This window comes from Atractosteus spatula, chromosome 23 (genome assembly GCF_055471065.1).
Source record: "Atractosteus spatula isolate fAtrSpa1 chromosome 23, fAtrSpa1.hap1, whole genome shotgun sequence".
NCBI classification, from domain to species: domain Eukaryota; kingdom Metazoa; phylum Chordata; class Actinopteri; order Semionotiformes; family Lepisosteidae; genus Atractosteus; species Atractosteus spatula.
In genome coordinates, this window is record NC_142728.1 from 4,774,734 (window position 1) to 4,787,654 (window position 12,921).

The 12,921-nt window shown below is 38.9% G+C and overlaps 1 protein-coding gene across 1 annotated transcript in view; it reads right to left on the bottom strand.

Moving 5' to 3' along the window:
- Window positions 1-406: 406 nt before the first annotated feature.
- Window positions 407-12,921, bottom strand: part of LOC148816085 (astrotactin-2-like) — a 203,373-nt gene continuing 190,858 nt past the window's right edge. The window contains exon 12 of the mRNA XM_088904656.1: window positions 407-539. Coding sequence (XP_088760782.1) covers window positions 407-539 — 133 coding nt within the window. The remainder of the gene's footprint in view (window positions 540-12,921) is intronic.

Here is a 12,921-nt window from a genome sequence, read left to right on the forward strand (position 1 = left end):
TAAACCACAAGATCAACACAAGACAAGCATTCTCTCTAGGACAGGGTTTCCTAGTTCTGATTTCCAATAAAATAAATCCTATCGTTAGGTCAATGAGGGGTTGTATTATGTAACTGTGGCACCTGTGTGTTGCGTAATTAGTGGTGCAGAAATAATGAGGCATAACCTTTACTGAAAACATAGTGATAACATTCTCCTCCCTTTCATTCCTTTGCTGTTTGTGGCTGTCATGGTTCTGCCGGCTCGTGCCCTCGCCGCTCCACCCTGCTGGTTCATCCCGCAACACCTGGGGCACGGACCCGGGTCTCCGGCATAACGCAACAGGGAACCAGCCGAATGAGCTAAAGGAGACCTCCCTCAGCCCAGGCGGCTGAGGTCCCTGCTACGAGCAGGGAGGACGATGACGTCAACGTGTCCAAACTAGCTCCGCTACACCCTCCCCTGCTGACTTCGCCTCGACGAAGGACACTCCCGTCCGGGTCACGGCACCAATGTGACCATCGCAGTTCCCCATGGGCTCGTGCCCTCGCAGCTCCACCCTGTCGGTTCGTCCCACAACACCTGGGGCACAAACCCGGGTCTCTAGCGTAACGTAACATGGAACCAGCAGAATGAGCTAAAGGAGAGGGAGCAGGGAGGGAGATGATGTCACCGTGCCCAAACTAGCTCCGCTACATGTTGTCCTCTCTGTGTTCCCAGCAGCATCCCTAGTGGGTGTTCTAAAGCACATAAAACACCAAGTGGACCAGTTTTGGGAGTCTCTGTTCTAGTATGTGACCTGGCAAGGTAGTAAATGAACGGATATAAATCAAGTGTAACATTTTAGAGTTAGTACGTATGTGGCATCACTGATTGTTTCCCCCACCCTCCCCCAATATAAATGAGCAAAATAAAAATCTCCCATGATAACCATTTCTTCCTTTTTACATCCATTCTTGATTTTATTAGTTAAGACTATATTATAATTTGCATCAGAGTGATGGTGATCTGTATGATAATCCTACCACTATGCTTTCTTCATCTGGTCACGTAAAAATACATGAAGAAAGCATATTATTTTTCATCTAGGTTAATCTGTTTTATGTTTCTATGTCTGAATATATTTTTTGATGTACAGTTGTGTACCTCTAGAAATTTGAAGTGGTACTTTGTAATTTCTTGCATGATCTAACCTCACACTCTAGACAATAAGGTGCAGACTTTTAATTATTTTTTGGATGATATTAGCTACCTTGATTCCAGGGAGACAACATCATTTTGTTGACTTGGAGTCTGATTTTCCCTTGCTCTGGAGCACAGCAGATGGGTTTGGCAATAAGATATAAGGTGGCAGTATCAGAAAATATGCCTGAATTGCTCTTTTTCAATACCACGGGTCCACCCCCTTGATTTCAGTTTCCATTTCTTTGTGTTCTGTTAGTTTGTGCACATCCTGTTTATCACAATCACTACCTCTATGTGCTTAGTACAACGTTAATCATTTTGTTTGTCCTTAAAATCATTAGTGGCAAATCTATTTACAATCTAAATCTGCCATTCAAAACCCAGTACCGGTAACATTTATTTAAATCTCACTCTATCATTTAACTCTAAGAGCCAACGCAAAAAGATGCCTGGTTGCAGCTCAGTCTGTCTTCTAGTAGAAAACAATTGTTGTTGTCCTCCAACCTTTTGATATACAGTACAGTGCTGACCAATGATCCTATGGTGATTAGAAAGTGTGGTATACTGTATACTATATATTTTCTCACTAAAGTTAAAGTACAGATTAAAACAACAACAACTGGAATGGGTAATCAAACTCACAAAACAAATTGCAAATTCAATTTGAAAATCCCCTTTTTTCAGTTGAAGAAACCTACAGAGCAAAAATGAGGCTGAGCCAGGTCTTCTCCTCATGGGATTTCGTTGGCAAAATGTTAGCCTAGGAAGGGAAGTTCAATTCATAATAAAAAAAGAAAGACAAGAATAAAGACAACAGCTTTTTTTGGAGGGTGAGTGGTAACAGGCATTCGATCTGGGCCAGTCATGATAATTAATAAATTATATCAATCTGGTTTAAATAGTAACAGGAAAAGCCTGTTTGATCTAATGGAAGAACACTGAACAGTATAAGGCAGTCATGATAAAAAAACAAAACAAAAGAGCAGTTTAGCACAGTGACACAGAGGTCAAATAAAGTCAATGGCTTTGTAACAACATTAAATGCACTAGATACCATCTTGCAGCACAGCAGCACTAATGTGCCTTTGAATTCAAAGAAAATCTTTCTAAGAAATGCAGGGAGTTGATGGCGCTGTGGAAATACTGTACAGTAGCTACTCTAATGCCATGGCTCCTGCACTCAAGGTCAAAGACATATCAGTGAAAGGAATCAGGCTGGAGAGGTTACGAGAAATGCAAACTCACCATTTCCAACATGGTGTTACCTTTCCCAGGTTACGGACGATTTATTTCTGCAGGTTTGACATCATGGCTTCCACAGTTATTATGCGAGCTGATTATATCTTTTGGCCAAACAGATTTTTTACAAAACAGAATCTTCTGTGTGTAAAGCATCAGAATGTCCAGTATGGTTTCTTACGTGTGCTTAACGTTCCATACGGTGACTCGTACGCAATGCTTCATAATGATCATCAGCAAAGCCTTCCCTCTGAAAAAGCATTTCAATTCATTTCATGAACAAAAGTAGAATAAGAAAAAAAAATTAAGAAAGCAGGGCTTTTTGCTTGTGGGATTATAAGTAATTGTTCAGAAAAAAACTAATTTCACTGACTTCCACCACCTATGCATTATGCTTCTTGCTTACTAGCTTGTAACAGAGGTGTTGCAAGACATACTATGCACTAAGAGGTAAGTGTTGTTAAAGGTTTCTAATAATCCTTCTGCTGCTTGAACGAGACAAGACAATATTACAGGACAGTTCTTGACCACTGAGGCTTGTTTCCCTTACTCCTTTTTCATTCTGCCTTTCGCTCACCTCAAGATCAGCCTTCTAATAATCATCGTAAGAATGGAGAAATCTCAAGTACAGTAGTTTCCCCTCTTTGGTGCTCTAGAGAGCCTCTCTGATTCTAACCTTTTATGCTTTCTTGCCACAGGCCAGGCTTGGTTGTTTTAAGATTATTCTAACTGTTTCCTTCCACTCTTATTTATTTAAACCTCCGCAGTCACTTAAACCATGTTCTGTGTGTTACGTTCCTTGGGATTCGCGGACTCTTATCTCCACAACCTCGCTTATTCCATTAAATCTCTGCACTGTCATATTGACCTGGATTCCATTTTTTTTTAACTCTTAGGATTTCTATTTAAAAAAAGAATGCAACAAGAATCAACAAGAACAAAAAAGCATGAAGAGCAGTTAAAGATGTTTGAATCATTTACAACTTGGCCGATGCTTATAATAAATAATTTAATAAAGGCAAAAACAAAGCTGAAAATATGCATTTATAATACTTGTCTCTACATCATAACCAGTCTAACTGTTAACTGAATCAAAAACACAAGGGAGGGAGGGAAAGTCCGAGTGATTCACACATTAGTGTAGCAACAGTATGTCTTTAGCAGAAGTGCTCCATGGCCTGTATAGGGATTGAATGCAATTTGTTAATTCTGGCTGTATAGCATTCCAGATGTATACTGTCTCGAACAGCAACCTGCCTGTTGTTGAGCTGATGAAGGTTTCCTGATCCTTCTCCAAAGACCAGGGCAGCTTCGCAGACTACTTGTCCAGAATTTCACACCTCAAACCTTCCTTTCATTCATCACTCGAATTCAGTCTACTCAAACGGTCCTTCAAACCTCCCTATTTCTACTACCAATTACACTCATGGAGAGCTATTCCTTCTGACCTACAGAATACTCTTCAACAAACTGAGAGCGTGTGGGCTTGCCTCTGGTTATTAGCCCACTTCCACAAAGCCAGCATTGGCACTATAAACTTTCTGGCCATTCCTTCAATTGGTGTTCTTCACTGCTCATTGAGGAGGTCACTTTGTTTAATCATTAAGTGCTCTGAAGTAATGGATTTCACATCAGATCTGAGCCCAGTACACTTTAAAGACTTTTACCAGTTTTCTTCCTGTAGACCTTCCTTTCTCCCTCGTACATCCGATCTGCTTGGTGTATGCTTGTTCATATTCTCTCTTTAGTTTCGTATCTTAAGAAGTATGCATCACTGTTATGGCGTTGTTTTAATTTCTTTTTCCTTCTCCTTACTCATGCAAACTACCCCAATAAAACTTGATATTGTAGTCATGCCTTCTCTCCGCCTTCATTTGGATTTGATTGAACTGCTGAAATGGAGTTTTACACAACAGTTTGGGAAGGGGTCAAACGCTAATATCTCCCACTTCCACCTACCGTACTTATAGCTGGTACTCCCTGGGTCATCCTTTGTTAAATGGCTGGTCATTCTGGAAATCAGATTTCCAGGAAACTGGTAAAGAATTATTTTTGCCAATACAACCAAAACATGTATTTTTTTTAAAGGATCTGAGAATAACATGCATTCATATTAATATTAATTAATGTAAATGTATGAATGAAAAATGACACTAGAGTTTCATCTTTCATTGCTGAGAAAGTCAGAGTTAAATATAGATACATATAGCACTTTCTCCAATTTTATTAAATGTGTCAGTATAGCAAGTTAGAAATGATCACACTCTTCAGTATTTATTTGCAATTTGAGAGCAAACTATTCTGGGAGCTGAAATCATATTCCACAAACTTTGATTAAAAAAGACTGTTTCCAACAATTTTTAATTTAGAATGACTTCCTCGGTAGTGTGTGATTACCAGGGTCCATGTGGGTTATTCCCCTCTCTCTAGGTGGGCTTTGCTTGATGTCTCATGCAAGCAGCCCTGGCAAGTGGCCATACTCAGCAATAACACACCCTGATCAACAGCTTCTCATGTCAATTGACATGGATTTTGAATCCATCTGTTGCGATGCTTTCATTGTAACAAATAGATGCAAGAGTTTCTAATGAACGGTATTTACAGATACTTGTGATATTAGGTGGCACATATTAATGACTGCTATTATTAAGAGAATCAATAAATGGGCACTGAGCAGTTTAATAAACATGTGCTGTACATGGGGGGGCATGGGGAATGAGTTTCCACTTACAGTACAATACATCTCAGAGGGCACTAAAATCACTTCAGTCTACCGGAGAACATCTACAGTATATGTGCGTCAAACTTCATTGCTCCACTGTGAGGTTTCCACAGTGTCTGTGCAGAAACACACATTTCACGCCCTGCTTAGCAATAATGTGGTCACATGTTATTGCTACTGCTAAAATCAGAATACTAACAAACTACTGCAACTGCTCATTATATCGAGTGTTGTGTGTGGGAAAACAGAACATTAAAACAAATTGCAACGTCAATAGAAAAACACAGTGACTCAAAATTCACTGTCGTATCTCATGGGTATTCATATCAGTGAACAGAGGGAATTTCAAGACTGAAGAAATGGAAAAGAATTAATTTTAAGAAAAAAAAACAGTCGGTTTGAAGAAACCTTTTTGGTGCGGTTGCTGGCGGCACACATTATCTGTATTTTTATACAATAGGTCAGTTTGCAATTTATGTAGAGGTGCCTATTCTCTTGCTGGTGTGCATAGCTACATGTGCAATTGATGGCGCCAAGTCACTATAAAAAGAACCAATACAGAGCTTTTCTTTTTAAAAGAAAACCATGCTTTTTGTGAGAGAAAAGGAAATGAACGAATCCTCCTGTCAACTTTACTAAATCTGCAGTTGCATTTTGATACACAGGACTGGACTGGGTCGTGCCTGCAGTATAAGCCACAATATGCTGGAATGAGGTAGTGGCATGAACTTTTAGTACAGCGGAGACACTTAATGCTACAGGCAAATAATCTGGTCTCCACATGTCTCCTTTCAGATCAACACAAAGCTGTTGGCAGATGTTGATGATTGTTTCTCTTTTGAGGTGAAATTTCTGCATATATTGTGCAGCTGAGAGGCTCAGAAAAGTCAAAAGGCTTCTAAATATTGTAACTGGGTGGTATGAGGAGACTCGATGGTGCTTAGTGTCATTGCTGTACTACCCAGAAACCTTTAGGGAATGACATCTGTTTCTAGTCGCCCCTGGATCCCCCTTCCCGCAGAGCCAGTTCATACAGTGTTTGGACAAATAGGCACTCCTCACAGTCTAAGAGGGCTGCTACAGTACCTACAATTCAACAACATCTCCCCTGAGGGGACCACTTTATACAATAGACTCCAATAACCAAGGAGGTTCAAATACTCCTGGCTGGGACCTATGACCCTTCTTTCATTACAAATGGTCCCCAAATGAGATGGCTCATTGTGACCAATGCTGAAATTGCATCTGCTCACCCCATATCTGTGGACACTTACAGTAGATTCCACATTGTCCATCTGCAGAGTCATTCATGCTATGAGAGCTATCACTGGCTAAACGGTGTCCATCTATTATAAAGGATCACATATTAAAACAACTCAGGCATTACCTTTGCTTTTGTACTCATTAGAAAGGTTACTGTGTTCTTTGTTCTCTCGTTAAACCTGTCACTGGCACTAAGGAATTTTTTAGAGTGTGGTCCTAGCTCTGTTGCAATTCGTAGGTGTGCGAGTTATCAACCGCCAGGACAATTAGCTCCTTCTGAGTCAGTCCCTCTCAGACATTCTTTCTCGCGTACAGCTGTTACTGCAGCACCTAGCCAGTTTTGGCTTAGCTGTCAAATGGGTGTGACCCTATTGCACGCCTGCCAACTAAAGCTGTTGACAATGTTGGTGTTCCTTTACTGCATTAACTACTACCCTTCCAGCTCTTCTGTGAAATCTGTTTGCCCACATGTACAGTAAACCTGATTGTATTTTGCGAACTGTCCACCAATGCTTTGGGAACTTTGCTACATGGGACCATAGTCTCATATTCTTACACTTGTAGTTCTCATGCTAACAATAATTGTTATCCACATTTATTTAGCATATTCATCCATGTCTCACTATACCCATTGGTGACCAGTGCTGCGATGTGTTAGTGACAAGGAGACAGTCGTTGTCCTTATGCCAGATCAGATGTCAGGAGGGCAGGGGTCAGGCTAGTGGATCTTTTTGCTCAAGATCATTTTGAGCTTCTCAGGACAAAGAAACATGATGGAGAGTGAGATATTGTACTGTAAGTGCTTCATGGTTAGCTAACCTGATGCATGCAGCACTGCGCTGACCCTATCAGAATTCAATTAGGGTCACTCATGGACTCAGAGCCCACACAGCACCACTCCCAAGACAACAAACTCTTGCTACATCAAAAGACCAGCTCTCCTGTCCTGGAGAAATTCTACACTGTCTAGGTTTTCAAAGCGGCCGACATCTCTTTCTGAACAAGGTAATTGTCACTGAGCTCTGTTACACTTTGAAGGTTCTTTCTGTGAGACACCATAATGACACTAGATTTAAACAATCAAATTATAGCTGAAGTACAAGGACAATGTGTAATCTGCTCTAAAAGCCTGGCAAAAATGCAGGGATATTTTGAAAACTGCTGAAGCAACATATAGAAAGATCCAAAAAAGAAAATGCCAGCTTAATAAAAATATCCAGAAATTATGGTGAAACCGAGAAGGTTTATCCAGTTAGGGTGACTCATTTATAACCACATTGCATCTTTGAGTAACCATGTTCAAAGCACATGATGACAAAAGTGGGATGTTCTGAAATATCCAGATTAATGCAGTTCATTTCAAAGGTATCTCATAATATCCAAATCTTTAAATTATCAGTATTAAAAAATGACACAGAAACAATTCTCAGGTCCCATGTCCTTTTCGTCGATGAGAATTGTTCAGGGTGATGGTGTATGAAGTTTAGTTTTCCCAGTGAACTGTGTTACAGTATGTACTGACACTGACTGCTGCATTTCCTATTTTGAAACACAGGTACAGTAAATAGCATTTAAGACATCATTTTTTGTATTCTAATAAAATCAGAAAATGAAAATGAACCCCCCTCTAAACTCATTTAAATATAGATTAGTATCACAGTTCAGATCTCAACATATTTTACTGCTGTGATTTAACTTCACACAGAACTACACAGGTTTTATGTCAGCTATAGAACAATCATTACCTATTTTTTGTGGGCTGCAACTATGTTTATCAATGTCATTGAAAGCATACTGTTGTTGCATTACATTGCAAAACCCTGAGGTTAACAGAATTCACGTGCAACACACATTTCACTCACACATTTAAATCATTAAGTAAAACGCTAACAAAAGTAATCAGTTTACTAACAGAGGTGAAATGTCCAAGTAACAAGGCACAAGGATTAAAAAACGCTCGCACTGCATCTGAACTATTTCACAATAGTGGCCCAATATTTCTTGCTCATGAAAGCAGAGACAGCTGAGCTGCCCAGAGGAAATTGAGTGAAACAGTCTATCGTGTTTCTCAGTTTTACGAGTGGGTGAGGCGAAGAAACAATGTCATGTGACCTTGAATGGGTCAAGCAATATGTTGAGTGGCTGGAACTGGAAGGACTATGTTTCCTGTATCTTTGACCTCTGTTCTTGCCACAACACCACAAGGCCTTTGGATTGTGCCTTAAAAAGATGTCTAACCTTTAATTTGCACATAATCCTAATTATATAGAATAATTCGCACATTTGACTTCAGTCGTAAAATTTACACACACAGAACAGTTAGGGCTTGTGTGCACACTGTACCTTTGCCAGCATGAGGTCTGTAGGTCAAGTTGTTCATATCAAATGACAAATGTGGTTTGGCTCTCGTGTTTTAAAGGGGCGATAAATGTTACAGAAAACGTAATGCCAAAATGAGGAGCAAGAAAATAGAAAAAAATAATCACAAAAACATACATGGAAATACCAGGATTAAAGCGGGTTTCTGAATGTGTCAAGAAAAATGAATTGGACTGTCAGTGTGAAATAGGGAAGAATATGATGTACTATATCTGTACATCCTGATGCTATAGTGCACTACCTGAAAATGATTAGCAGTCAAATCTTCAGAAACATTCCCACTGTAACACTAAAGAATAAATAGAACTCCTGAAATAAGGGAGTTTAAAGAGATTAAGAAGGAGTTAAATTACCTTTTCATTGGCCTTTAATGGAGCAGACATTCCATATAATCCATCATCTACAGCTGTACTTGAGAATTCAGTGGCTCTCTTTAAATTACCAAGGTGAATGGCATTCAGTAGCATTATCACCATATTGTACAGCTTGTTGATGAGACTTTTTACAAAACAATTATTGTAGATCCTAATAGATCGGTCCTTAAGGCTTCAAACGTGATTCAATAGCCAAATAAACAGCAATAATTTTCTGTCATCTTCTATTGTAGACAGCTCAAATACTGAGGCTTTGGCTAAAGTTCAGAAACATAAGCAAGGAGATAATAAAGATGAAACGGCATAATGCCACTTTACTCACAGGGGATGTGGATGAACCTTTAGTTATTTACACTTTTCTCATTCCCTCTACAAACAAGCCAGTTCAAAGCCAACAAACAGCGAGCTCTACTGTTTGAGACATTACATTTCTGAAGTATGTATTTACATTCACCGAGAGTTGTAAATACCTGCTTCTCACATCACAAATACAGAGTTTATAGTATATATTTCTAATGCTTCTTGGTGGACAATGGGTTGTACGTTATGGGCTAATGACCAATGAAGTGATTTACAGTTGAGCTGAGAGCCAAAAAAGTAAGAAGCAAATTATTACTGGGTTAAGGTTCATAGATTTTCCACCCAAGTTGTAAGCTCTTATTTTTGGCCCCCAGATAAAATTAATCTGGTATCGTTTATACTAAATTATTCCCTTCGCTGCTTTCATCTAAGGGTTGGAAATTTATGCTGGAGGTGATAAGATTAATTCCCAGGTCTTTCATAATAGTGAAAAAGGACGCCTCCACTGAGTCGAGAAAGCAAATAGCCTTCCACTTGAGGTTAATGTCTAAACAACACAGCGAGCTATTAATCTTACAATTGCACAGCAACATCTAAACAGTAGTGTTAAACGAGGTGGCAGGATGAAACATAAAGCACAATCTTGTCTCCTCAATCGGTGTGGTTAATTTGATTCATGCCGCTGTGTGTAATTTGAAAAGCCCTATTTATTTGCAGAACTCTCTATTGTGTAGCTATCACCAAAGAAGATCCGATTAGTTCATAAAATGTCAATTGAATTGCAACTAGTAATAATCTCTGCAGTGTTTCATTGCCACAGTACACTCACTGACCAAAGTATTTATCAGGAGTCCTCTCTGTGAGCCGTAAGAACATGAGAAAGGTGTAGCAAGCACAGTTGTGTTAGTGCATTGGTGTGTAGGAGGGTATACAGTATACAGTATACAGTATACAGTATGTGGGAGGGTGGACTATAGGGTCCACCAGTTCCATCCGGGATTGAGAGTTTGATTTCTCTGTCCACAAAACCTATGAAAAGATAGATCTCTGTCTCACCTTGCTCATGTCAGCTATGTATTACCTGCCACTGCAAGATCTATTTGGTTAAAGGCAGCTAATATTTGGGGAGTCAAAAAAATAGGTAGTACACACTAACGTACAAATGGAAACCACTCACATTTGAAGGAAAGAATATTGATCTTACTTCAGTTACATTTCACTTTCAGGTAGAATCTGCTTCACCCAAAATCTACTAAATAAGCTTGCAATGGAAGTACAGTAGGTACAGATTGGGACAAACACATACAGTATTTGATTTCTATCAGCGTGAACATAAGACCTTTGAACAGCGTTTAATAATACCTCCTTACAATTTTGTTTTTCTTGACTAAGTAATCAATTGAACCCGATGGACACACTTTTCAAACCTTTGTAACAGGTCCCCAGGTTGTTATTTAAATTTCTAAACATTCACACTGGTGTTTAGTGAAAAATCACTTGAAGCCCCCACCCAAAAAGATTGTCAAAAGCATGATGAGAAGCGAGCGGTGAGGAATTAAACAAACAGATTTTCACATCTGTTTTCTCATCAACAACACAGTGCAACTCACAAAACTGACATTTCATATGTGTTTTGGCTGGCTCTTTTTTCACCTGGATATTGGCAATTGTTCACATTGATCTAAAGGAACACTGTGTACCCCAGCCTGTATTTTTTATGACAAACACTAGTCAAAACACTGGCAGCGACGGTTTCCTATAACTTTAGATTTCATTATGCTTTACTGAAGTAAAACTCAACTCAAGTTCCCAAAGGGGGCATTGTCTTACTCTTAGTATAAGGAAGGTTCAAGCCTTAGTTCTGAAGACAGTATTTCATTCGCTTTAAGAATGGTTTACACATAAAGGTCTTTGTGATAAGATCCTATTTCAGACATGTAATTACAGCATTTCAAAGAGGGTGGTGACAATTCTTTTTATTTTTATTTTCTTTTAAGCTAAGAGATCTAAGTTTCCATTTCCGTACGGTAACAACAGCCCCTGCCAATTCATTGTCCCAAACAAAGCCAAGAGCACTTAAGTCTCAGCTCTTAAATAGCCAGGACTCAATGCAAGCCAAACTATTGTGGTCTGATCCAACCTGTATTGTTAAACAAGGTTAGTGCTTCCAGGTAATAACAGTGAAGGCTTTGTGCACTGTATACTAACAGCCTCTTTTCATCACATCAGAAAGATGCCGACTAAACATTTACCACGTGTATCTGGGCCAGCATCAGATACATCTGTGCATCAGCACTCATTTTTGAATTCCATTGAGAACAAGATGTAACACATCAAATGGTCAGGTTGATACATTGTAGGACATGTGTGGTGAGGTGGGTAAAATAATTTCAGGAAGTTAGAGGTGGGCAAATTGTAAAGCATTTACAGCATTTAAACCTTTGGTTGTATATTCAAATTATATTTTAAGTCTCGATTTAAAAAAAAACTTGACTCCTCAATCGTCTCAGTGTGTTAACCAAAGTACAGTTTCTGGTACTGTCCACTACAGTTGAAACAGTTGCACTCAGAGTGCTACAACACATCTATCAGTGCTATGTATTACATCTCCATGATTAATATTCTGACAGCACTTTAATTTCTCTCAAAGGAGGCTGTCCATTTATTCAATATATCTTTCATTGCTTTTACTATTGGGATCATATGATCTGGCACCTCCCTGAAGAATAATTAAAAAAATATATATTATTCTCTTGTTATAGCTTTTGTCTCTGACTGGAAAAAAACAGCATGATATCACTGGGAAGACACATGCCAAAGCACTTCCCAGATTTTATAAATTGTTTTTGTAATCGAGCACAACAGAGCAGTACACCATGACCCAACTTTTATTGCTGTTAACCACACAAGTGACCACAGATGCTGGATTAAGGAGCCTGATTATCAATGTTTGACCCATGATCTCAAAGATAATATTTTTATTAGGACATAATTAAGGAATTAAGTATTTTGATAAACTTTCTTAAACTAGGGATGAATGAACCTCTAAGCACAGAAAATGGGTACTTTTTTTGGGTGAAGAGAGCTACTAATATCCTCATCATTAGCAGTCTCAAGTAGAAACTGTTCAGAAGTCTTTAAGACAAGAGACAATGATGCAAAAAATGTTGTGATATTGCTTAAGACTCAAAGAAATCAGATGCAGAGAAAGCAAAACGATTCTACTTGAGATGACAAGCCATTTTCCTGGATTACATCATCAAACCATAATCTCTTTTTGACACTCATGCTATGACTTTTGGACTGTTAAGGTTTGTGTCCTCTTGCATATCTTAAAATACCAAGGACTTTCTTTTAAATAAAATAAATGCTAACACGAAAAAAAAAACATGGAAATTGAACTTGTTTGATTTAAACTCAGCTTAAGCACTGTTTTGCACAGTATATACAGTATTTCATAACAGCAGGGGATCCTTCTCT